The 27456-nt window shown below is 45.4% G+C and overlaps 1 protein-coding gene across 1 annotated transcript; it reads right to left on the bottom strand.

Annotated features, from left to right (window-relative positions):
• LOC114697129 (nmrA-like family domain-containing protein 1) lies at positions 1-24850 on the bottom strand. The gene is made up of 5 exons (XM_037209834.1): positions 24703-24850; positions 12459-12697; positions 9806-10052; positions 7938-8128; positions 1-996 (listed from the first exon to the last, which is right to left on the bottom strand). The coding sequence occupies exons 1-5, from the start codon at positions 24830-24832 to the stop codon at positions 817-819; spliced, it is 987 nt and encodes a 328-aa protein (XP_037065729.1). The 5' UTR covers positions 24833-24850; the 3' UTR covers positions 1-816.
• Between the last annotated feature and the right edge of the window lie 2606 nt (positions 24851-27456).

A 27456-nucleotide genomic window follows, 5' to 3' on the forward strand; every position in this document is an offset into this window, starting at 1 on the left:
TTGTATTGTGGCATAGTTTATACAACTTAAAACTTGCCATTTTAAGCATACAATTCATTGGCAATAATTACATTCACAATATTGTGTATCTGTGGCCTCTGTTGTCCAAATCTTTTTTCTTTAATCAACTTTAATAGAAACCCTGTAACCATCAAGCAGTGACGCACTCCCTCCCTGCCCCAGTCTCATGTCTACTTTTTCTATCTCTTCAAGGTAATCGTCTAGATAGTTCTCATAATTGGACTCATGCATCTTGTTCTGTCTGGGTTTTTTTTCCAATTAGTTCAATGTTTTCAAAACTCAGCATGTTGTTGTATACATCAGTACTTTATTCCTTTTTTAGAGCTAAATAATATTTCCCTATACGTAAAACACTGTATTCGTCTGTTCATCTTTTGATGGTCATTTAGGTTGTTTTTAATTTGCTGAAAGTTTTGAGAAAACCAAGCTCCTAGGGAAATTTCAGAAGGTGATCCCTCATTCAGAAGAAAGCTGAGTGACCTCCCATTTAAGGGAGATGTTCTGAGTCCCTGACAACTTGGATCTTGGACAGAAAGATCTGGAGTAGGCAATGTATTGTGGGACTTCTCAATTCACCACACTGCTCTACCACCATTAATCACTAGCTGGAAAGTTTTAAGAGAATGAAATTGCTGTGTTGAATCTCAACTGCAGTGTCTGTCCTGGAGAGAAAGCATAGAGAACCCTCGGATGGTACAATCATCTCCTCAACCTAGCTGCTCTGAAAAGGGCAACACTGTGTTGCAAGAACAGCATGATGTGAGGAGACCATGCAGCCTCAACAGCCGAGGCTCCTCACATGTCCTTAAAGGCTCCCTGGTTCTCTGAGATAAACTGGCTGAAGCTTCTGACTTGGGGGTTCAGACGATGGGTGAGCTTGATGTCCCGGTCGGGTTTCATTTGATAGAAACGAAACATGTTGGCCAGTTCCTCGGCTCCAGGGAATCCCAGCTTCGCATAAGCTTCTGGCGTGATCTTTCAAGAAAAAGGAAGACAGCAGTCAATGTTACGGTTTGCATTTAAAATAGTTTTACATATTCATCTCAGTAGGGATGCAGGCCCACATTCTTTAACTCTGAAATACTTCTCACACACAGTTTGTCAGAAAACTGACTGGTGAACGGATTGGGTGGTAAATTCTGATCCAAACTATGTGAAACTATTTATCGTCTTTAAGTGTGCCATTCAGTGGAGATAGTACTTCTCTGCTGAGTTACTGATGTATTTGCTCACAGGCTCCGGCCGCAGCCCCCGATGGTGGTGTTACACCTGACCATGCTGAAGGCTCAACAGCCTCAGGTCCAGGCATCTGGATAAGGTAAATCTGAGCATCTTCAGGGGGCTTCATCTGCTTTTCTCCCGGATCCCCCCAGCAGGCTCCTAGGATGGTCTGCCCTCCTGGCTACATAGGCATTAGTTCCTCAGCAAGCTGGCTCTTTACTCAGCTGATAGCCCATCCATTTTCTCCTTTCATGGTTAGAGATCTGTTTTGTTTTTTCCCCCTTCAATCATTCCAGCCTCTGCCAGGACCAGACAAGCCCAAACAACAATGGAGCACATCCCATGCTTACTGAGATGCCTCTATCCTTGACTTCTGCCTGACACTAACTAGATACAGATATCTGCCTCTACTGAAGACACGGTATCCTTCCTATATCTGATCAATATAAGCTGCCCTCCCTGCAGAGATGAGCTGTGACCATACAGTTCCACTTGGTTTTTTGCTCAATTTAAAAATTTTGTATGGGCCAGGCAGTGGTGGTGCATGCCTTTAATCCCAGCACTCGGGAGGCAGAGGCAGGAGGATCTCTGTGAGTTCGAGGCCAGCCTGGTCTCCAAAGCAAGTTCCAGGAAAGGCGCAAAGCTACACAGAGAAACCCTGTCTTGAAAAAAAAAAGCAAAAAAAAAAATAAAAATAAAATAATAAATTAAAAAATAAAAATAAAAACAAAAACAAAAATTTTGTATATACTTATGTGTATATGTATATATATGTGTGTCTGTATCTATATATATCACCCACATATATATGTATGCATATGCATGCATGTGCAGTACCAGGGTAGGTGTCCAAACAACCTGCAGAAGTCAGCTCTCTCCTGTCACCCTGTAAGGCTGGGGGATCAAACTCAGATCATCAGAGTTCTCAGTTGCCTCCCCTGCAAAGCCATCCCACTGGCCCTCCCCTTGTTCTTAGAAAAATATGCATGAGGCCAGGCAGTGGGAAGCATCACTTGGGAGGCAAAGACAGGCAGATCTCTGTGAGTTCGAGTACAGCCCGGCCTACAAAGTGAGTTCCGTGACAGCCAGGGCCGTTACAGAGAAACCCTGTCTCAAAAAAACCAAGAAGAAAAGAAAAGAACAATGTGTGTGAGAAATAAAAATGTATGGACAACCACAATTGCGTGGCTTCTGTGTCTTGAGGAGCCTGGACTTGGTGTACCTCAGCCTGGCAATAAACTTCCTCCAAATTCAAAACAGATCAATAAAAAAAAATAACCTGAAAGAAATATGAAGTCAAGCCATGAGAAATAATGCAGGTGTTTCTGCTTGTGTACCATGTTTTTTTTTTTTTTTTTTTTTTTTTTTTTTTTCCTGAGACAGGGTTTCTCTGTGTAGCTTTGCGCCTTTCCTGGAACTCACTTGGTAGCCCAGGCTGACCTCGAACTCACAGAGATCCACCTGGCTCTGCCTCCCGAGTGCTGGGATTAAAGGCGTGCACCACCACGGCCCAGCTATCATATGACATTTTTTTTTTTTTTTTTGGTTTTTCGAGACAGGGTTTCTCTGTGTAGCTTTGCGCCTTTCCTGGAACTCACTTGGTAGCCCAGGCTGGCCTCGAACTCACAGAGGTCCGCCTGCCTCTGCCTCCCAAGTGCTGGGATTAAAGGCGTGCGCCACCACCGCCCGGCTTTTCATATGACATTTTTAATAATGAAAATTCCTGTTCCAGCTCTCGGAGGACTGCTTTGAGTCTAAGGCTGGTCTGCATTATATAGTGAGTTCCAGGCCAGCTTATCTCAAAGAAATAAAAAACAGGAGAGGGGAAGAGAAAGAAAATTAAAGAGCAACATATGTATCCATCAACAGAACAATAAAAACATATTATCATATTAATATATTTGAAGAAGTTTAGCAAAATAGAAAAATATTCATAACATTGAGTGAAACGGCATTGAACATTGTTTTAAGTATAGATAAATAGGTATGTTATATGGGGATGGAGAGATGGCTCAGCATTTAAGAGCACTGACTGCTCTTCCAGAGGACCTGGGTTCAATTCTCAGCATCCACATGGCAGCTTACAACTGTCTGTAACTCCAGTTCCAGGGGATCTGACACCTTCACACCAATGTACATAAAATAAATTTAAATAAAACACACACACACACACACACACACACACGTATGTATTACTTGTACTGAAAAGGATTGGAGTAAACCAGCAGACCTTGTTATCTGTCAGAGATTAATGGGTGAGTTTTATTTTCTTTTTCCTTTTTCTCTCTTTCTTTCTTTCTTTCTTCTTCTTCTTCTTCTTCTTCTTCTTCTTCTTTTTTTTTTTCTTTTGAGATGGGGTTTCTCTGTGTAACAGCTCTGGCTGTCTTAGAACTCCCTCTGTAGACCAGGCTGGCTCCAAACTCAACAGAGATCCACCTGCCTGTGCCTCCTGGGTGCTGGGATCAAAGGCATGTGCCACCACTGCCTGGGCATTTTTCTTTTTCATAATTGCTTCAGTTACCCTAATAAGCATTTGTTATTTTTGAAATAGAAAGATAAGGGCTAGAGAGATGGCTCAGTGGTTAAGAATGCATACTGCTCTTGCAGAAAACCTGGGTTTGGGTCTCATCACTCACACTGAGCCATTCTTCTGGCTTCCCAGCACACCTGCATGCATGTGAACATACAAACACATCACACACACACACACACACACACACACACACACATTTTTTTAAAGAAATACTTTTGTTTAACTAGAGAAATATTTAAAACTTTGAGTTTGAAAACAGAATAATGTATGTTAGGAGCATGGAAATCTTTTTAAGTCACACTCATCTTGTAACTATGACAACTAACAAATCTCATTAAATAGGGATCTATTGCTGCAGACTTTTAAAGGATTTTTGAGATCTGTTTTCTTGCAACTCACTTTCTGAGGGATCCGTGTTTCCCGGGGGTTTGCATGGACAGTTCAGGCAGTACTGAACAACTGGTGAGAGTCTGGTGGACTTTGCTTACCCTGAATCCCTCAGTCCCACAGGCTACCCCTCTTTAGAGAAGTTGGGCAGGTTGGAGGCCCGAGGGTACCAAACCGGGAAGGCTGGAGCGCCACCTTGTGGCCAGATGCATTCTTGCCAAAATCAACATAATGCCTAAGAGTTTTTGCTACCTGAGGGCGAATGTGGGCTTGCCTTCGAGACAGACTAGAATTAACCATCAAGACAACAGTATTAACCATCCTGTAGAACTTCCTGCTCCTAGTGCCCCAGAACTTTTGGTGCTAGAGAAGCCTCAACTGCATTAGAAAACAAATAAATGGTCCAAGAACTTCCAGGGACCAGGCATCCATCTAAAATGCTAGGAAGATCCAGAGCCACCCACAACTGTGTTCACTCAGTCCTGTAATCATGAATATGCCTTGCATCCCATTATGCATATGCCTCCCCTTCCCTCTGTCTCTTCCGTATACAGGTCAAACCATCAAGAGAAAAAGGAAACAGGACCTAATGTGAGTGCCCCAGGAGACGGACCACTAGGGAATATATGTATGCACAAGACCCTGCAAGACCTCCCACGAGCCTGCCTTTGAGTTAGGACTGCCTTCTTGGGCTTGGAAGAACTCACTTCCTCCATGAAACTTTGTGTGGTTTCAAAGATACCCTAGTTTCAAAGATACAGTTGTTCTCTTTTGTTTTGGGTTTTGTTTCTTTGTTTTTCAAGACAGGGTTTCTCTGTGTAGCCCTTGCTGCCCTGGATCTCACTCTGTAGACCAGGCTGGCCTTGAGAGATCCACTGCCCCTGCCTCAAGAGTGTTGGAATTAAAGGTGTGTTCATCTGGCTGGAAATATAGTTGTTTTATGTCTTGATTGACACCTATCATGGTTTTTCCAGAAAAAAAAATCTTTTAGTGTCCTTACAACACCCAACGTGAATTGGAAGTCCACACAAAAATCACCACCAACACCCCTTCTCCTGTGAATGGCCTGCCAGGGAGAGAGAGAGAGAGAGAGAGAGAGAGAGAGAGAGAGAGAGAGAGAGAGAGAGAGAGAGAATATTTAAAGCCCTCTACCCAACTCCCCCGTCCAAATGACACCCTACACCAAGAGTTGCTGATGCTGACAGGAATATGATTTCCATTTCTGAGGGGAATTTGGATATTCAGGAACTGGGGTCAATACACTTTCTTTTCTGTTTTGTTTCGTTTTTCGAAACAGGTTTTCTCTGTGCAGCCCTGGCCGTCCTGGAACTCACTCTGTAGATCTGACTGGCCTCGAACTCACAGAGATCTGCCTGTCTCTGCCTCCCAAGTTCTGGGATTAAAGTCGTAGGCCACCACTACCAGACTTCAGTAAACTTTCTCCTGGGGTGGGATGTTGAGACACAGTCTCACTCTATAGCTCAGGTTGTAACTCACAAAAATCCTCCTTGCCCTTACATCCCGAGTGCCAGGATTACAGGTGTGTGAGCCACCACACTGGTGTGGTGAGTTTGTCAACTCGACACAATCTAGAATCACCTAGAAAGTGCATCTCAATGATGGACTGTCTGGATTAGCTTGGCCGGTGGGCATGCCTGTGAAGGATTATCTCAACTGGGTCATGTGAGGTAGAAGGCTCACGATGAATGAGGGAAGGCAGCCAGTTCCTTGGCTGGGCTCTGGGCTGAATGAGAAGGAAAGAAACAAACTGGGCACTGGCGTGCAGGAATCAACATGCTGCTCTCTGCTCTGGACTGTGGATGGAATGTAACCGGCTGCTTCAAGTCCCCACCACGGTGACTTTCCAGCCACGGTGGACTGTATGAGCCAACTAAGCCCTTTCCCCCTCAAGTTGCCTTTGCCGGGGCATCTTTATTACAAATGAAATGATGACACCCAGGGTAGATAACTCTCTCTTCAAGGGCTGCACATGAAGTCTTGATTGAGGCTTTTGTGGGCCATATGGTTTCTGTTGCAACTATTATGCTCAGTCCTTGCACCCACAGGGAAGGCTCTTCTATCCCGCACCCTGTCAACACCTGTGTGGGGAAATGGTACCCATCCTTCTTCCCACTTGTCTGTGAAGAGCTGTCCTTGCCACACTTTGGACCAGATGCCTCCTAAGAGACTCATGGCACTGTCGGTGATTGACAGCTCACTAAGTGTCCTCAAGAGTTTCTTCAAACCCATTCCTTTTTTTAAGGATTTATTTTATTGTTGATGTGTATGCGGCTGTGTTTGAGGGTGCCCAAGGAGGACAGAAGGGAATGTCAGGTCCCCCCAGAGCTAGAGTTATAGGTGATTGTGAGCCTCCCAGTGTGGAAGCTGGGAGACACACTCCAGCTCTCCGAAAGAACAGCAAAAAGACTCTTAACCACTGAGCCAACCCTGAGCTGAGAGAAACCCATTTCTCACACAAAATGTCCTCTTGGCACCTACAGATAGTCAGGATGACACAGTTAACACCTGATTGCACTATAAATTCCTCCAAGGGCTTAGCAGTGGGCACAGTACTTGATGTATCCCTACTGTGTGCTGATCACTAAGGTAGACTAAATATAGCCTGTCTCATTTTCACAAGGGCACCCTACAATCTACAAGTGAGGAAGCAGAGGCTGGGAGACTAGAATGCCTGTGTTCCCCGCCCCCACCTGCACCCGCCTCCCTCACCCACAGTGAGAGCCAATGAGGGGAGTAGGAACAGCTGGGGTGAAAAAAAAGTTGTACCTTGATCTTCGGATTCTAAATTAGCAAGCCAATTAACCTAAAGCCAACGAAATAAAGCCATAAAAGAAGTGAAGGTTTGTTAGTATAGCACTCTTTTCATTCTCTTCTGGGAGTCTGGTTCCCCTCTAAATCCACCGATAAATCTAATGAATGTATGGATCAGGGGGATGTTAGCTGAGGTAGCCTCCTGTGGTCACACCGATCATCAGTGAATTCACCTTTGGAGCCAGGCGTGACTGCGGCTGCTGTGGTTCCAGCTCAAGGGGGTCTGGGGCGGGGTATTTACATCAAGCTTGAGGACAGCCTGTGCTACTTAAACCCTGTCTTGGGCCCATGGCTCAGCAAGTTAAGGCTCTTACCACCCACCTAACAACCTGAGCTCAGCCTGTGGGCCACATGTGGTAGAAGGTGAGAACTTGCTGTGGGATAATCCTGTTGTTCACTGTAAACGTGTACTACTCTCATGGGTTAATAAAGAGCTGACTGGCAGATGGCTAGGGGCAGAGAGAATGCTAGGAGGAAGCAGGGCAGAGAGAATGCTAGGAAGAAGCAGAGCAGAGTCAGGGAGTTACCATCCAGACACAGAGGAAGCAGGACATGTACAAAATGAGGTCATGAGCCATGAGCCACGTGGCAGCAAGTGAAAAATAGAAATGGGTTGATTTAACTTATAGGAGCTAGTTAAAAACAAGTCTAAGCTATCGGCAGAGCATTTATAATTAATAATAAGTCTCTGTGTGGTTATTTGGGAGCTGGCTGGTGGGACAGAGCTGACCAGCGGTCCTGGTAAAAACTTCACTACAAGAACTGACTTCTGCACATTGTCCTCTGACTTCCACACACACAATGTGGCATATGCATGTACACACACACACATACACACACACACATACACACACACACACACACATACACACACACCAATCGACCAATCAATTTTAAAAATGAAAAAGAGGCCAACCGTGTCTCAAACAATAGAAGGACTCACCTTTGCATCTCGGATGTCCTTCCCCAGAGTTCGAGACAGAATGTCAGCGTACTGCTGTACTGTTAGGGCCTCTGAGCTGAGGCCCACAGCCTTGCCTACAAACTCCTCTGGAGAAGCAAAAATGCTAGAGACGATTGCTCCGACGTCAGCGACAGAGAGCCCGTCCATTGGTACATCCCCCATGGGCAGTGCTAGTTTCAAAAACAAATAAAAATAAGCTGTAGTATCACGTCCTCGGCAGGTCCTCCACCCCAAGCTAGTCACTTCATTAAGTCTAACCACTTAAACACGGGCATGAAAAGCAGCTGCTGTGGGAAGAGGTCACTGGGGGAGCAGACCTCAGAAGGCATGGAGGGCATGGAATCATGCAGCCACTAGCTCTCACGGGGAAATGTCAGCTCTTCCCACCATAGAGACAGACTCAGAGACAACTGGTGCTGCAGTCTGAATATTTGGGATCCTGTATGGGCGTGGCCATTACCTCTTCACCCAGGGCCACCCTAACCCTATGCAGGCTGTGCTGGAGCAGGCTGGGGACCCGTCTCCTGGGAGATTATGCTCCCTGGAGACTACTAACTCTGATGATGGGATCCTGTCCTCGATTGCTGCTGAATGTCAGCTAAAACAGCTAGGACTCCTAGTGGTCATCTTGTTCAGCTTTCCCAAGAGACATGAGGAAACTGAGGCCTGAGGACAGAGAGCTAACTATACACATGGGGAATGTTATCATGGAGGGCTGGAAAAGTAACCTGTGTGCTGTGGATAATCCTTTTGTACACTGTGAAGATTTGTCACTGTGATTGGTTTAATAAAGAAGCTGACTGGCCAATAGCTGAACAGAATAAGGTTAGGCCGAAGAACCAGACTAGGAGAATGCTGGGAGGAAGAAGGATGGAGTCTGAGGAGACGCCAGTAGACACCAAGGAAGCAGGACATGTTGAAAATGAGGTAACAAGCCATGAGCCACCTGGCAGAGAGTAGATAAGAAATATTGTTGGACCCCAAAGTTTAGGGTCTCGAGTGGGCGCCCCAAGAACCCAGACTCCAGTCCAGTTGATGCAACAGCACGAGGATTTATTAAGCTTCTGTACAGAAGGGCAAACTCTTGTCCTGAGAACAAGAGTTGCATCTTACTGCAGCTCCATGGGGGCTTTTAAAGGAAAAACCCACAAAAGCCATAAGATTACAATTCCCATACAATTTCGTTTCACAAGATCATGGTCTGATCAGAGAGTGATCACAGAGGGGGATACAATTACGTCACTGTGCACATTTTACACACAGGTCACAGTGGTCCTTCCTGGAACACTTGCAACTATCCCAGTCGCAGTTGAGCACATCTCTTAACAGAAATCTTTTTACATTGTTACATTGTGGCAGGGGTGATTGAGTGGTGGCTGAGTCAGGTTGCCCTTGGAACTAGATTTTTAGTTTCTCATTTCCTGGTGCTTGAAGTTTCTCCTTTCCTGAGGCTTGGGGGTAAAAGCCTGAAGGGTTAGGGTCTTTCATTATGGGTTAATTTAAATGTAAGAGTTAGCTAGTAATTTAAATTTAAGAGTTAGCTGAGCTATTGGCCAAGCACTTACAATTAATATTAAGTTCCTGAGTGATTATTTGGGAGCAGCTACGGTGGGTCAGAGACTTCCATCTACACCTGTGTGCATACCAGGTCCAATGGTGGCCTCTGGGGTGTGCCTGTCACTAGGAAATGTAAGACAGTTCAGTGGCCGTCTAAACAGGTCATAGGGCCAAGAAAACCAGTGTGTCCACTGAAAAGGGGCAGGAAATGGGGGATGGAGGGAAAACAGGAGGGGAGCAAGGAGGCAGGAACAGCTGACGGTAGACCTTCCCTGCAACCTGGCGTTTACCTAGGGTGTAGTAGCCATCCGAGGTTTTCACTGGCTTCCACACAGTGAGGAAGTTCTCAAAATAAGCTGCCAAGCGGATGCTGGTCATGGGAACACCGATGGACCAGAAATACTCTTCCACTTCCCCCTTCCCATCGAAGTGCAGAACCTTCAGCTTGCCCCCGCTCAACCGATCCACGTTCTCCAAGCCGCTGTAAACCACGTGTTTCAGGCCCAGGCGCTTGGCTGTATCTGCCACCAGCTTTCCCTGAAGGTCAAAATATACACTGCACACAAATATACATTTATATTTTTTTCCTGATATCTGCACACCATTTGTATTTTGTGGGGAAAATGGAGGAATCCGTATACACATAAATGTATATTTTCTCACTCTCCTCTCCTTTCCTCCCTCTCTCCTCCTCACACCTCACTTATGGATTCTCTCTTTTTTTTTAGTTCTACATTTCTAGCCTCCCTTCTCCTCCTCCTCCCTCCCTCCCTCCCCCTTCTCCCTCCCCCTACTCCCTCACTCACTCCCCCTTGCTGTGGGATGGTCTGTATGTCAAATCTGTTGCTCTGATTGGTCAATAAATAAAACACTGATTGGCCAGTGGCCAGGCAGGAAGTAGGTGGGACAAGGAGAGAGGAGAATTCTGGGAAGCAGAAGGCTGAGGCAGAGACACTGCCAGCTGCCTCCATGACCAGCAGCATGTGAAGACGCCGGTAAGCCACCAGCCACGTGGCAAGGTATAGATTTATGGAAATGGATTAATTTAAGCTATAAGAACAGCTAGCAAGAAGCCTGCCGTGGCCATACAGTTTGTAAGCAATATAAGTCTCTGTGTTTATTTGGTTGGGTCTGAGTGGCTGTGGGACTGGCAGATGACAAAGATTTGTCCTGACTGTGGGCAAGGCAGGAAAACTAAAGCTACACCCCCTCCTCCCTCCCTCCTCCCTTCCCCTCCTCCCTCTCTCCTTCCTCAGTACTCAGGAGGCAGAAGCAGGCAAATCTCTGAGTTCGAGGCCAGCCAAGGCTACACAGAGAACCCTTGTCTCAAAAAAAAAAAAAAAAAAGAAAGAATTCAAGAAATACTTTTTTGGTTTTTTGAGACAGGGTTTCTCTCTGTAGTTTTGGTGCCTGTCCTGGATCTTGCTCTGTAGACCAGGCTGGCCTCAAACTCAGAGATCCACCTGCCTCTGCCTCCCGAGTGCTGGGATTAAAGGCGTGCGCCATTGCTGCCTGGCTCAAGAAATACTTTTAAGGGCTGGGGGCAGGTAGGGAAACTGCGCCTAATAGCACAGACCTGAAATGCCAACTACTTGGGTACCTGTGGCAGGAAGATCACAAATTCAGTCTTCCTGAGCTACAGATTGAATTCAAACTAGCTGGGGCAAATGGTAAGGTTATGTCTCAAAATAAAAAGTTAAAAAATAAAGGGCTGAGGGTGGAGTTCAGTGGCAGAGCACCTGGCACACGCCCTCCCAGAACTTAATACTGTGACATTCTGAAATTAATCCGGCAAACATTAAGCGGCACGACCAATTCCACAAGCATTCCCAGGACAGCTCGACCCATTATTTACTTTTCTAAATTTTGTCATTTCTACAGGTAGATGATGCTCTCCATAACTTTTTAAAAATTTGATAAGTTTTTCAAATTTACATACAGAGAGAGAGAGAAAGAGAGAGAGAGAGACAGGGAGAGGGGATTTTCACAGGAAGATAGATCCTGTAATCTAAAAGAAAACAGTTCTTGGCTGGCTGTAGTGGCTCACACCTATAATTCCAGCATTTAGAAGGCTGAGACAGGAGGATTGCTATTAGTTGGAGACCAGCCTGGGCTACCAATACAAAGTCAGCCTACACAAAAATAAAAACAAGTAACAAATGAAAGTCAGTTTGCTGCCTCTGCATGCTGGTTAATACACCGCAGAGTAAGAGTTTTCATCTCTCAGCTCCCTAACCTTGAGAAAACATGTTTACGCTGCATGCCTCTTTTTTTAAAACTCATCAACCTAGCATGTCTCTAAAGTAAAGATGTAGCACTGTCTCTCCTCTCCTCTTACACACGCACAAACCTGCACACAAAACTCTCTTCCACTGCTGTGCAAAGGCACAATTGCCTTTTTTCCTCATCCCACTGTGTGGCTGGGGTGTGATCTCTGCTCAGTGCCACACACACACACACACACACACACACACACACACACACACACACACAGCAGAGCTGAGTCACAGCACATAGTACCGGTTCACACACTCCCCCCCTCCTCCTTACCCTGGAGCTATTACTCCATTTACCTGCTTGCTTATTTCTTTTTCTTTGTACCCTTTACTAATTCATCCCCATATTCTCTGCTTGAAGTATAAATATATTGGTCATATTTTATCCTCCCCTTTGCTATCCAAGTAACCTCAATGTATGTGGGGCATCCCTGCCCTCCTCCTACAAACAGTAATATGTGGATTTCACGGCTGGCTCTATGAAGCGACTCTTCTCAAATACCAAACCCTCAGCAAGTACCTAAAGTGCATATATTTCCTACGTGCCAACAGAATGTTGCAGAGTAAGGCTTACTGTGGGGCCCAAACTGAGACTAGAACAGACAGAAGTGGGTGGGGGAAGAGGAAGGGACTTCAGGGGGTAAAGAAGGAATGCTTCGGCTCCCACCTGACACACTTCCTTCTCTTTGCTGAGATGGTCCCAGAAGTTGGTCACCACAAAGGCTCCATGGGCCCCTTTCAAGGCCTCTTCCACAGATGCAGCGTCATCCAGGTCACATCTGACCACCTCAGCACCGAGGTCCCGAAACTCTAGGGCGTTTTTCCGAGTCACATCCCTGGTCAGTACTCTCAATGCGAAATGTTTGTTCTCCAGAATAGACCTGGCCACAGAGCCACCCTGAGCCCCTGCAAGGTCAGGAAAAGAAGAAACACAGGATCAGAAAACAAACAAACAAACAAACAAACAAAAAACCAGCTCACTAGAAGATTCCAGCTGCACATGGAGCTATTACTGAAGGACCCCACTTCTGGAGGCACCACTGGGAACTTTAAGCATCCCATGGCTTTCAAACTATCCAGGCCATAAGAGGGAGAGGACCAGGAGAGGCTGGAGGGAAAAAGCAGGCCACATGGTCAAGTGCAGACCCCCAATTAAACAATTAAACACTATTATGCAGACATAGATACTAAGGGGTTTTTTGTTTTTAGTTCCCACCCCTTGAATGATTCTCTCTCTCTCCAGTTATATATAATATTTATGTCTATTCAAATTTTTCCGGTGCTGAGGATTAACCCAGGGCTTCACATATGCTTAGCAAATGCTTTACTACTGAGCTCTATCTTCCCAAGCTTAGTCTATATTTATAAAACATTTTGAAAACTTCCATAAGTTTTCCTTTTTGCTGTTGTTGTTTGTTTGTCATTCATGATGAATTGTAATAGAATCATCTAATCACCTAATTTGTGTTCTCTGAATATATGCCAGGTGCTGTGCTGGGTTACTGACATTTGGATTTCTCCATCAAAGGGACTGGAGGCCTGTCCTGGATAGTTCTTTGCACCTGTCTACTGCCCTGGGAGGCTAACCATTTTGGATTCTGCCTATGTTTGGCTCAAGTTGGCAAAACTCAACCAGTACAACTGACGTCCTGTTGACTAGACACAAAAATGCATCACTACCAACTATAACCTTTCCTTTCTTGTTTATCCCCAAGATCTCATATTAATATCAACATCACAATATAAAACACATTCCACCTTTTAAAAGTCCCACCATCTTTAAAATTTACAAGTTAAATTTGTCCAGTGGTGTGTGCCCCCACGTACATAAATAAATGAATAAAAGAATTAAACAAAAAATTTATCAAGATTAAAAAAAATACAAGTTAAAAGTTTAGTCTCTTCAGAGCCGGGTGGTAGTGGCACACGCCTTTAATCCCAGCACTCAGGAGGCAGAGCCAGGCAGATCTTTGTGAGTTCCAGGCCAGCCTGGTCTACAGAGCAAGATCCAGGAAAGGCGCAAAGCTACACAGAGAAACCCTGTCTGGGGCTGGGGTGGGCCTGGGGTGGGGGTGGGGGTGGGGGAGTTTAGTCTCTTCAGAAGTTCAAAGTCTCTCTAAAATATGCAAGGTCTCATGCCTGGGTTCCTGTAATGTTAAAATTAAGTCACATACTTTTTTTTACACCAGGAAACAGTTGCATTCAAAGCAAAACTGAAGTCCAGCTGTGTAACACACACCGTGTCAGACATTCTGACTGCAAGGGGCTTGAGTAGCTCCTCCTCTCAGGCTCTGCCATCTACATACAGTGAGACACAGAACACTTCGCAGACTCAGGCAGACTCCACACTACAACTGCTGCTGTCCTTGGTGGTCCTTCCATGGTACTGACGTCTCCAAAATACGGGTGTTTCTGCCGCAGCTGGGCAGCACCTTCGCCAATAGCCTCTTGGCTTCAGGGGCTCTGACTGGAGACATAGTATCAAGCCTCAACTTCTCCTCTACTGCAACTGTGGCTGCATCTTCAATGGTCTCTCCTGGACTCCAGGAGGACCAAGCTTCAGCTGCTTTCCATGACCCATCCCTTCATGCTTTCAAAACTATCACCACCTGGGAAGACTCTTACCTAGTACCAAGTTGGGCTACAGCACCTTGACCTCTCTGAAGCACAGCGTCTGTGTGCTGACTCTGAGGAAACACTTCAATGAAGATTTCAAATCAGTGATGCTACTCTCTTCTTAATCAAGGCTGGTTCTTCAGCCCCAGCTGACCAGAACCACAGATTCTTTTCTTTCCTTTATTTCGCCTGTGTAGTCCTATCTCTCCTGGAACTCACTCTGTAGACCAGGCTGGCCTCGGACTCAGAGATCTGCTTGCCTCTGCCTCCTGAGTGCTGGGATTAAAGGTGTGCACCACCACACCCACAGAGTCTTAATCCATTAATTCTTAATGACCCACAGATTTCTTAATTCAAAATATCAGACAGCCCCATCAAGTCTTTAAGGGACACTCCAACTTCCCTCTGAGACTTCACAAACCTTCTTCCTCTGTCTGCACTGCTTTCAACCTTATCGTCTAAATTCCCATAACAGCTCACTAAGCACGGAGCACTCAGTAGTTTTTCTAGCCCAAAGTTTCCAACTCCTTTCACAATCATCTCAAAAACATGATCTGGTCTGTCATAGTAATATTCCAAAATCCTGGTACTAATTTCTGCCTTTGTTAAGGGTTTCTATTGCTATGATAAAACACCATGACCAAAAGCAACCTGAGAAGAAAGAGTTTATTTCATCTTACAACTCTCAGGTCACACTCCACCATGGAGGGAAGTCGGGGCAGGAACTCAAGGTAGGAACCTAGAGGCAGAAACTGAAGCAGAACCATGAAGGAACACTGCTTACTGGCTTGCTCCTCATGGCTTGCTCAGCCTGCTTTCTTTTTACTGTTTGTATTTTTTTTTTGAGACAGGGTCTCATTATCTAGCCCTGGCTAACCTGGAACTAGCTATGTAGACCAGGCTGGCCTTAAACTCAGGGAGATCCACCTACCTCTGCCCCAAGTGCTGGGATTAAGGACATGCAACACCACACTCAGCTCTTTTTCCCCTCCAGAAGATCTTGCTAAATTGGCCCAGCACTCACTCTGTAGCCCCGGCTACCCTGGAACTAGCTATTGTAGCCCAGGCTGGCCTTGGATTTCTAGCAATCCTCCTGTCACAGCTTCTGGCACTCTGGCATTACAGGCCAGTGTCACCATGCTCAGCTTTCTTGTTTCTTAGGGGATTTTGTTTTTATTTATTATTTATTTATTTTGTTGTTGTTGAGCAGGGCCTCCTGTAGTCTAGAATAGCCTTGAACTCACAAATGCATCCAAGTTCATCTTGAGCTCCTGACCCTCTTTCCTCTACTTTCCAAGTATTGGTATTACAGGAGTTTGTCACCACACCCTGCCGACTCTGAGACTTGAATATTAGACCAATAAACTACACCACAGCCCATTGAGTGCTCATTCTGTTTTTCAACCATGCCCTCCCCTTTACTGATTCTGTTTTCTTTTTATCAGTTTGTTTTAGTTTTAATTTTCATGGGGAGGCTTTTCTCAAACATCTGGTAAATTTTGGCTACCTATTCATTCACCCTTAACCAATTTTCTACTAGCCACCACCTGAGGCTCATGAGCAAAGCCAGCTTGTGAAATGGTAGTTCTTCCTCTAGGGTTAGATCAGTGATACATCACATGGATCCCACAAGAAGAGAAGCTGAGAACAATTTTACAAAAGTCAGACATAGTGATACTTGTCTATACCCCAGCATTTGTAAGTTCAAGGCCAGATCCTTTCTGCAGGGATGCCAGGATCTTAGCAACTCATCCTAAGGACCAACAGACGAGATTACAAGATACTGCCGGACAGTGGTGGCGCTCGCCTTTATCCCAGCACTAAGAAGGCAGAGGCAGGTGGGTCTCTGTGAGTTCGAAGCTAGACTGATCTACAGTGAGTTCCAGGACAGCCAGGGCTACACAGAGAAACCTGTCTCAATACAAACAAAACAAACAGATATTAAGAGCCTTCTGCATAGCCAAGGAAAGAAAGTGAGGAAAAAAATCTTTCTCAACTATATATCAGACAAGGGATTAATAGCTAGAATATATGAAAAACCAAAAAAAAAAAAAAAACCACTAAACACATAAAAAGGTTTATTTGTTTACTAAATAGGCAAACAAACTAAAGAGACGGTTCTCAAAAGAAGTAATAGTCTACAACCACACCACCCTGAACTCGGCCTGTCTCATCTGATCTTGGAAGCTAAGCAGAGTGGGACCTAATTGGTATGTGGATGGGAGAAGAAATACAAAGGGCCAATAAATATTTGAAAAAGCATTCAGCATACATAGCCATCAGGGAAATGCAAATTAGTGTTGCTTGAGACTCGTCTTACCCCAGTGAGAATGGCTGTCATCCATACAACAAATGAGGACGGATGCTGGAGGCAGGATGTGGGGCAAGGGGAACCTTTGTATTCCATTGGCAGGAGTGTAAACTGGTCTGACCACCATGGAAATCAGCATAGAGGCTTCTCAAGAAGTTAAAAATGGGGATGGTGAGATGGCTTAGCAGCTAAATGTACTAACTGCCAACCCAGCCAACCTGAGTTTAATCCCCGAGATGCGCGTGGTGGAAGTTGAGAGCTGACTCCTGCAAGTTGTCTTCTGACTTCCACAAGTGTGCCATGGAATACGCACATACTGACATGCACACACAGAAATATACACATAAGATAAATAAGTTAAGCTAATTGAAAAAAATTATGTAAAGCTACCATGTGACTCAGCTGTACCACTTCTGGGTATACATCTAAAGAACATAGGCAACACGATGCCGAGACATTTCCACATCCATGTCCATTGCTCACTGTTCACATCACACACACACACACACACACACACACACACACACACACACACACAGTAAGGCTGATGGGTAAAGACGGGAGTGGTGAATGAGAACAAATGTATGATGACATGTAGAGATGAGAACATCACAGTGAAACCCAAAGACAAACTTCTAAACTTCGGGGTTTTTTTAAAGTTTCGGGAGAACTGAGGATGTAGCTCAGATGGTACTGTTTGCCTATTTCGCCACCGAAGTCCCGACTGAGAAAATGTCTCCATAAGATCAGGATGTAGCCAGGCAAGCCTGTAGGGCATTTTCTTAATTAGTCATCAGTGGGGGAGGACACAACCCATGGTAGGCAGGGATACCTCTGGCTACTGGGTTCTGGAAAAAAAAAACAGGCTGAGCAAGCCATGGGAGCAAGCCAGTAAGCAGGCTCCTCCATGGCCTCTGCATCAGCACCTAACTCCAGGTTCCTGCCCTGCTTGAGTTCCTGTCTTGCCTGCCTTCAATGATGATCAGTAAGCCAAATAACCACCCCCACCCCCGCCTCGTTGTTTCGGTCATGGTGTTTCATCACAGCAATGGTAACCCCGACTAAGCATGCACAAAACCCTGGGTTTAGTTCCCAGCACCACACCAAACTGGTGCTAATACTCTGACCTGCCCCTTTGAAATCCTGCCCCGTGGGGCCGCCCTGCTTTCCGACGTAGAAGCCTCTTCTTAAGCAAAATCTCTGCCCCTTCCTCCCTCCCCCTATTCCCATGAGGTGTGCACCCCTCGACCCTCCCCCCCATCTCTCTTCCTCTCTTTCCTATCTTTTCTTCATCTCTCTAATATAATAAACCATGTCTGTGCAGATGTAGTGTCTGGGTTGTGAATGTCCACCTGCCGCCATGCCCCGCATGAAATGGGTTGCCTGCCAGCCCGCTGCTGCATCTGTCCAGCATGGCAGCATGTTTTCCTGCATGTGGGGGATATCCTTGGGGTCCCCGAATAACATATCATAAACATTCTCCTGCCTGCCATCAGCCTGAAACACGTTAGGAGCCCTGGAACCTTCAACACTCACTGCATGCAACACCGGCATAAATTGATAAATGTCGTGTGTCATCATCGTTTTCGTGTCCCGTGGCGCCCCACCCCACCTCCCACCCCTCCCCGCACGCACGCACACACACACGCACGTACGCACGCGTGCTTCAGTAAGCCTCCCTTTTGGCCATTTTTCCACAGCTGAGGATTCCCTCATTTCCCTCGTCACAGTGCCTGCACCACCTGTCTTTGGGACCCATCGCCCCTCGGCTCTCACCCCTATGCGACAGTATATTGAGGCGGCCTGTGCCCTCCATGGCCCATAGCCTTTGTGCCGACAGTACATTGGCTGTCTTGCGAAGTTCATTAGTTTTTGCTGACTCTCCGGGATGCTGGAGGTCAGTCTCATTTCTATCCCTGGTACCACATGTCTTTCAGGCTCTAAGCCCCTCGGCCCCTGCCCCTATGAGGCGGCATATGGAGGCAGCCTGTGCCCACTGTTTTATGGCCCATAGCCTCTGTGATGATGGTCCATTGGCTATCTTGCGCTGTTATACTTCGTTCCTACCCTATCCCAGCTCCTTCCTCATCGCCAACTCCAGCCTCTGCTAAGTGATTACATCATCACCTGTTACCAGGTTCCTTTCTGAGACACGTAAAACTGCCCGCCAGGAAAAGCTCGCTCTCTCCGCCTGTCCCTTGCTGCTAATTCCTCTCCTTGTCTGTGATTTTATCTCTTAAATCTTTTCCCTCTGTCCCTTAACTCTGTTTCCAGGACCTCCTGTTCCACCCTCAGGATTTTGGCTCTGAGCCCGTCTCCTGCCCCACTGGCCGCTCCTCCACTGCTCAGAGCCAAGCAGCTTCCTCCCTCTATCAGCCCGACTTTCCTCTGCTGCTACCAGGGCTTGAGAGATGGCCACGTTAACTTGTTTCTGACTAACTTGTAAATGCTTCACTTTACCTGTTCCTTATCTGTTCAGTCTGTCTTGACAGAAACAAACAAGCAAAAAACACACATGAACCCATTGGTCAGGCACCATATTTGATAGGGGGGATCACGTGATCAGGTGGTACCATCTTAAATAAGGGCAACCATGTGGTCTAGCTGCCATCTTGGCTAAGGTCAAAACAGGCAGGTCATATGTCCTCACCCCCATCTTCACTAAGGGCAGTGTGGGCGGGGTGCCCAGTGCTCAGGCCATATGGAGGGAGGTTAGAGAATCACCTCCCACCACACATTGTTTCTCCATTGTTTTATGGGCTGAGGAAAAGTCTTCCAGCCTTGACCTGGCATTCCCCAGCTGCCTCTCTCAGGCTCCGGCCATCTGGGGAGGGGAAAGTCCAGTCTGGGCCTGCCCGTTCATTCCTCCGCTGCTGCTAGTGTGGGCGGGGTCCAGAGAGGTATACACTGCCCTCCAGGGCATCAGCAGAACCACATGCAGGTGTTATTGTTATAGTAAGATTTTAAATTTCAGATTTTAACATTAATACAATTCTGATATGCTTTGGGGTACAAGCTCAGGATTTTAAAAGGATTTAAAATTTTTCTTGGTTGCTCGTTACTTGCTTTTCTATGATGTGGATTTCAGTATTATAATCTGGCTGTACTAAGAGATCACACACACACACACACACACACACACACACACACCCGTTTTTGCTAACTTCATTAAGCTGTAACTAACTGGGAAACCTGTATATTCAGACTTAAGTCATAGATATGCTCTCAAAGTTATAATACATCTGACAGATTTTGTTCCCCTAGTCCTCAAACACCTGTAGAGATCTGAGAATATGGCAGTTAATATAAAAGCTCTTTATGATAGAGAGACAGGTCAGCTCCTGGCAGCATCCTGTATCTCCTCCAAGAAGACGGATGGCTGCAGAAGAACTTCCACCCAGAAGCTCATGGCAAGGCTGGGCACGCAGTGAAAAGCTGAGATCCTGTCCAGACTGCGAATAAGAGGAACAACAGAGAACCGAATGCCCCATACTGCAGTCAAGGTACGTCAGTCTCCCCAAATTTCTACTCCACAGAAAAAAATCTGTCAGATCTTCTGGGCTTATCAACTGAACAAGTGCTGCCTTTGGGGCTTCTGTCCCCTTCCCCAGTGACCATGGAGAGACTTGGGATTGCTGCCTAGGGAGATGGAAAGCTGTCTCACTTCCTAAATTTATCCTTCTCAGATCTGACGATGTTTGATGACTAGGGAATCAGTTTAACAGCCCCAATCCAAAGATCATATATATATGATATGATCATATATATATATATATATATACACTCTCCAATTACAGACAGCTATGCCTCATTCACAGACTTCATGGTACAGGATAGCCTGGTTTCAGATATAACTCAAGAGGTTCAAAGTTTTAATACTGATAAATGTAGCTTTGATAAACTGAAAGAACATTGACTACAAAGAGTTCTTAAGAGTCCTTAAGTGGATTTTTAACCCTGTTGCCATGATGCAAACCCATTCCAGCTGTCTTACAGATAACTCAGACTCCTGGGAAGTTTTGCTACTGCATCAAGAAATCTGGTCTGATGACAACTAACAGTCTCCAAAGCCCATTTCTGACTCCATCTATTTTTCCAGCATATTTTGCAGATTCACTGTTTCCGCCTGACCTCCAGAGAGATGGCAGATGCCATGACTTCTATACCCCTGATTTGGTGTGCCATACGCCCCCCTCCTGGAACACCACTGCTGCAACCTGCCTCCTTAGCTCCCTCAAGGAACGTTCCTGAGATCTTCCGCCTTGCATGACTCCCGGTTCCCCCCTCCCCACTTCGCCCCTTGTCAGCTTAAAGTAGCCACAAGAATTCAGCGCCCTTGTTCCCCCACTTGCTCCCATAACTCACCTCTTTTTATAATAATCAAAAAGGAGGAATGTTAATACGCTGACCTGCCCCCTTGGAGTCCCGCCCCTTGGGGCCGCCCTGCATCCTGAGGTAGAAGCCCCTTCTTCAGGAAAAACTTTGCCCCTTCCTCTTTCTCTCTCTCCACTCCCATGAGGTGTGCACCCCTCGACCCTCCCTCTCTCTCTCCCTCTCCTCTCCCTCTTTCCTGTCTTCTCTTCATCTCTCTATTATAGTAAACCATTCCTGCACAGATGCAGCCTCTGGGTTGTGAATGTCCACCCGCCGCCCCACTGCCATGCCCTCAAGAGTGGGCCGCCCATCAGCCCACTGCTGCATCTGCCCAGCATGCCAGCATGTTTCCCTGCATGCACGGGACACCCTTGGGGCCCCCCGCATAATATATCACAACTCCTGGGATGGAAAGCTCACACCTGTAATCCCAGCACTCACGATATTGAAGCAAGAGAATCAGTGTTAAGTCATCCTTACACAGTAAGTGTTAAGGTCCACCTGGGCTACAAGAGATCCTGTCTCAAAAACTTAGACACACAGGGGGAGGGGGAGAGGCGTTCTAGAGAAGAATCTCCGAGAAATGTAGTGTGTTATAACGGAAATAAAGTTTCAAAAGGGAAGAGTTGTGTGGTGGTGCACAGCCGTGACTCAGCACTCAGAAAGCAGCAGCCGAGATCAGAAGTTCAGTGCCAGCCTCAGCCACACTGCAAGTCTGAAGCTAGCACAGACTGCGAGGCCCTATCTAAAACAAACAAACAAAAAACCCTAAAGAGACATAAAATTGACACATAGCCCAAAATTGGAGTGGGTGAGAGAGACAGATAGACAAATAGAAAATAAAAAAGAAATGTGAGGAGACTGAGGAATTTCAAAATGAAAGTGTGGAAACTATCTTAGAAAATAATTTCTTGGGCTGGAGAGATGGCTCAGAGGTTAAGAGCACTGCTTGCTCTTCCAAAGGTCATGAGTTCAATTCCCAGCAACCACATGGTGGCTCACAACCATCTGTAATTAGATATGGTGCCCTCTTCTGGCCTGCAGGCATGTGTGCAGACAGAACACTGTATACATAATAAATAAATAAATAAATAAATAAATAAATAAATAAATAAATAAATAAATCTTAAAAAAAAAAAGAAAGAAAATAATTTCTCAGAGTCCAAGGATATTGACTGAGTCTCCAGAGCTCTGAGCCTAACACTTAAATCTCATGAAAACTGCATCTCCAGTGGTGGTTCACACCTTTAATCTCAGCACTCAGGAGGCAGAGGCAGACAGATCTCTGAGTTCGAGGCCAGCCTGATCTACAAAGTGAGTTCCAGAACAGCCATGACTGTTTCACAGAGAAACCTGTCTTGAAAAACCAAACAACAGGCCAGGCGGTGGTGGTGCACGCCTTTAATCCCAGCACTTGGGAGGCAGAGCCAGGCGGATCTCTGTGAGTTCGAGGCCAGCCTGGGCTACCAAGTGAGTTCCAGGAAAGGTGCAAAGCTACACAAGAGAAACCCTGCCTCGAAAAACCAAACAAAAAAAACAAATAAACAAACAAAAAAAACTGCATCTGATTTCTTTCTCTTTTTGGTTTGGTTGGTGTTTTGCTTTTGCTTTCATTGAGACAGGATTTAATGTAACCCACAGTGTCCTTGAAGGTGACATCTGAACGGAGCCCTGAATGCTATTCAAGGACACTGTGAGTTACATTAAATCCTCTGCCTCCCAAATGCTGGGATGTCAGGAGCATGTTAACACAACACCCAGCTGATTTTCTTTTCTTTTTTCTTTTTCAGTCTTTGTTTTAAATAAATTTATTTAAAAACCAGAATGATTTGAGGGAAGGACTAGGATTTGTTTTAAGAGTAACTTACCACTGGACAGTGGTGGCACAAACTTTTAATCCCAAAGGCAGGCAGATCTCTGTGAGTTCCAGGCCAGCCTGACTACAGAGCCAGTTCCAGGACAGCCAGGGCTACACAGAGAAACCTTGTCTTGAAAAACAAAAAATATCAAAACAAAACAACAACAAAATCTTCAGTCAGACAAGATTTGTGTGTTATAAAAAAAAGTGGGAGCAGAATGCTGGAACATAAAAGCAAGCTGAATAAATATGGCACCCATTCAGAATGGCGTGTTTGCACAGCAACCAGAACCTCCCTCAGCAGCGGAGCAAATCTCTGCGGACCTGAGCCCACAGGCACCGGCCTGCCCCTGAGAAGGTTCCCATTGCTCTCTGCTTACCAGACTTCCTTCTTAGCCTCCCCAGAAAACTTAGGCCAATTCCTCTGCTCAAAATCTTTCCATGACTTTTGTCTTTCAGGAAAAACATTCTCGCCATACTCTGCTTTTGTTTTTGTTTTAGGGATATGGTCTCACTCTGTAGCCCTGGCTGGCCTGGCACAGCACTCTATATGTAAACCAGGCTGGCCTGGAATTGACAGAGATCTGCCTGCCTCACAATGGCTGGGATTAAAGGCGTGTACCATCTCGAAAGTCCCCAGCCTGTTTTTCTTTTCCTTCTTCTTCTTCGTTTTCTTTCTTTTTGACACATGAGTAACCTGCCTCCCTGGCCATGTGGAGCTTGTTTTCCAGTGTGGAAAGACAGGAAAGACGGGTCAAGGTAGGGAGGATCCAGATGGTGACTTGGCTAGAGCAAAATCTCATGTTTTAAATGGAGGTCTGGAAACACCCATAAAGGTGACATCTGAACGGAGCCCTGAATGCTGTGTGGGAGAAAACAGAGTGAGTGACAGGAAAGATCTTTCTAGGCTGGGGGAGCAGGTGCAAAAACTCTAGAGGGGTATGCAGTTGAAAAACAGCAAGGAAGAGCCAGCAGAACAACTCTGTGGATAAAGGGCTTGCTTCCAAGTCCAGGATCACAACCTGCACAATTCTCTCATGCACGCGCGCCCCCCCCCCACACACACAATGTACTACAATAAACAATTTAAAAAGAAAAGGGGAGCGGCAAGGAAAGCCAGGAAAGCCAGTGGTCTAGGAGTTCTCACTGGGGAGGAGGTTTTTGGAGAACATTAACCAAGACTGTATTTTCCTTGGCGTGAGACACCATATGCTGACATTTTCAAAGGGATCATTAAGAGGCTGGGGGTATAGGTCTCAACTGATTTGATTAACAATTTGCCAAGATGGCTCAAACTGTTGGGGAAGAGTGGAAAAGTGGAGGCTGGTTTAAAAGGCACAGGCTTCTCATGTCACGGTGGTGGTGGCCAGGCTTCCACATTCCCTGCTTCCTGCTTGCTTCTGCAGCTTATCCAGCGGTGAGTGGGAGCGGTACCCCAGACTGAGCTCAGTTTCAAAAGAGACCTGCACTAAGAAGTAAGTCAATGATGGGGAAGACTGTCTTTATCTTTGCCTTTCTAAGGATAAGTTTTCACAAAGTCAAGTTAACCTGCTCACATCAAAAACACCGAGCACACGATGATGTCTTTCAGTTTATTCCTAAGGGCTGTGGGTTCTGCTCACCCACTGAACCTCAAAAGCTAAAACCTGGAAGTCAGAAATGTGAGCAAAGTTAGCATGAATTTCTATGCCAGGGCTATGCAGAGGAACCCTGTCTCAAAAAACAAACAAACAAAATACTTTTTTTTTTTACCTGTTGCTCCAAACACTGCGATTATTTTCCTTGCGGCCATGTTCCCAGGCAAAGAAAGAGGTGATGGAGAGCAGTCCAGCCGGCCAGCAGAGAGAACCGGGAAGTGCCGTTTCTTGCCTGGCCGTGACATTTATAAGCAGGTAGGAGCACCACACCCGTGTACAGTGCCCCTCCCTGGTAAAGCTTTCTTGTTTCCACAAAGTCCTTTACTCACTCTGACTCTGCAGTTTTCCAGTAATGATTCATGCAGAGCAGGGGTGTGGTGGTGGGTGCTTCTGTGCACCATGCCCTTTCTAGAAAGAGATCTGCACACACATAACTTAATAGTCTACTTGTTCTGAATGTTCCAGCCTAGCTGGTACCTGAAGGAGTGCAAAAACATTACCCAGACCCAGTTGTCAGAAAGTGCCTGAGTCTAGATGCCCAGGGAGGCTGTAACCAGGCAGACAAGCGAGGGCCATAGTAACTGAGGTACAGGCATCAGCAATTTCAGGAGTGTGCCCACCACCTGCAGAAGGTGGGATTAGCTGCTCTAAAAGAGGGGATGCACTGTGAGGGCCATTCCTTTAAGATGTCAGCCTGCTACCTTTTCTTATCCTTTGAATAAAGCTCAGCTAGACTCTGGTCCTGTCCCTGGGCTGACGTCAGTGGTGACAGCATCATCACTGTATTCTGCTCCTCTGACTTGCTTTTCACAAGGGGACCGAACATCAATAAAAAACGGGTAGCCCAGGTGGTCCAGCCTCTCAGAGTGCCTCTGTCGCAGCTTCCTCAGAGTTCTGCATCCAGAACAGCTTCAAGGGTGCAGGCTGAGATGGTCCAGCCTCACAGACTACTCCAGCCAGGACTTCAGATAAGCCTTACAACTTTCCCATTGCACAGAGACTGGACAACAGATAATACAGTTGACTCTCCTGGGGCTTGGCCATTGTCCCAGGTTTCTCAGGGTCTCCTAAGAATTCCAATGCCCCCAGACAACAGGAAGCAGTCTAGAAAACATGACACCCACATTCCCAAGAGGTGGAATGGGTAATTTTTGGTCATTCTGTGGGTTATGGATGTTTATCTTCATTTAGGGGCAGGGGGTTGGTTACAAGTTGTTACTGGTCATGTTAAAAAAAAAAAGCTAAACAAAGGAGTTAGATTCAAGAATCTCTTTCAAAAGGACAAAAGGGGGATATAATATAGAAATGATGAGATAAAAGATAGATTTTTGAGTCTACATTTGAACAACTATTAACCTCAAATATTTTACATTGGTATGGATTTTGGTTTACTGATACAAATTTAAAATTATTTTTGTTATAGTGTATGTATGTTTCTACTCTTGTTTGGAGTATTGTGCTTATGCAGCTCACTTAAAAATGTAATGTATAATTAAGAAATTCAGGTTAGTAGTTAGTCATCTGTAATAATCAAACTTGTAGTCATATTAGGTATGTTTTCAGGGTTACACAGATATATTTAGATAGATAGAAAGTATTCAAAGACATACAGAATATAGCATTTAAGATGTTTTTTTTTTCTAAGATTTATTTATTTATTATGTATACAGTGTTCTGTCTGCATGCCAAATCTCATTATAGATGGTTGTGAGCCACCATGTGGTTGCTGGGAATTGAACTCAGGACCTCTGGAAGAACAGCCAGTGCTCTTAACCGCTGAGCCATCTCTCCAGCCCAAGATGTTTAATAACCTGAGGCTTTTCATGGCAGTCACACACGTCTGCTCTTGGCAGCACCAATCTACTTCAGAGAAGATGATGGGCATCATCAAAGAACCTCTGCATGGAGTTTGCTTTCTTTGTAGCAAAAGCTAACCATTTGGGCAAGAAACTGCCTTTGTCTCAATTGCTGACAGTATGCTATCCAAATTAGACAAACAGGACACAAAAGAAAGCAACAGCCAAACTTTGCCAAGACAAGGTAAGACAGTCCTTCAAAATTCCCTGCTTCTCAGAAATGTCTGTCAGATATTCTAGGCCTGTGGGCCAAAGATGGATGCCCCAACATTACAGAGGAACTTTGGGTAACTGTTAAGACAGCCAGATATCCCTGCCATTAGATAACATTACGTCTGGGGTCTTTGATGGAGTTAAAGACGAAATAGTTAGACTTAGAGTTTTCTTTAGCTATGATTAAAAAGTAAATTAGGTATGAAACTTTAAACTCACAAAGATAAGACAGATAATAGAATATTTTTGCCAAATACAAAGGACTAGATATTGTAACTGTAATTCTTACTTGATAACTGTTTTTGTTGTATATAGTATATTTTGTTGTATATAGTATATAATACAGTATATATTAAATGTATATTTTACTACATTAAAGTTAGAACCTTCCTTTTTCATTAGACAAAAAGGGGAAATTTTGTGGAATAATCCTTCTGTACACTATGAAGAGATATTGCTCTCACTGGTTTAATAAAGAGCTAAATGACCAATAACTAGGCAGGAAGAGGTTAAGTGGGACTTGCAGATAGGAGAGAGCTCTGAGATGAAGAAGGGTGGAGTTGCCAGGGGAGATGGAGAGAAGCAAGATGAGCATGCTGTGCTGAGGAAAGGTATTAAGCCACATGATAGAATGTAGATAAGAAATATGGGTTAATTTAAGTTGTAAGAGCTGGTTAGTAACAAGCCTAAGCTATCAGCCAAGCATTTACAATTAATTAGTTTCTGTGTGGTTTATTTGGGAGCTGGCTGGTGGGACTGGGAATTCCACCTACAGTTTTCTGTTGTCACTCTGACTCTGT

Source organism: Peromyscus leucopus, chromosome 12 (assembly GCF_004664715.2).
Source record: "Peromyscus leucopus breed LL Stock chromosome 12, UCI_PerLeu_2.1, whole genome shotgun sequence".
In the NCBI taxonomy this organism is placed as follows: Eukaryota; Metazoa; Chordata; class Mammalia; order Rodentia; family Cricetidae; genus Peromyscus; species Peromyscus leucopus.

What these genes read in the sequence shown, in the direction of transcription:
- LOC114697129 (XM_037209834.1), bottom strand. Translation starts at nt 24,832, where the DNA reads ATGTCACGGCCAGGCAAGAAACGGCACTTCCCGGTTCTCTCTGCTGGC. An exon ending in CGCAGTGTTTGGAGCAACAG is followed by an intron (nt 12,698 to 24,702) that starts GTAAAAAAAAAA and finishes CTGACCTTGCAG; the next exon opens with GGGCTCAGGGTGGCTCTGTG. An exon ending in AGGACATCCGAGATGCAAAG is followed by an intron (nt 997 to 7,937) that starts GTGAGTCCTTCT and finishes TTTTCTTGAAAG; the next exon opens with ATCACGCCAGAAGCTTATGC.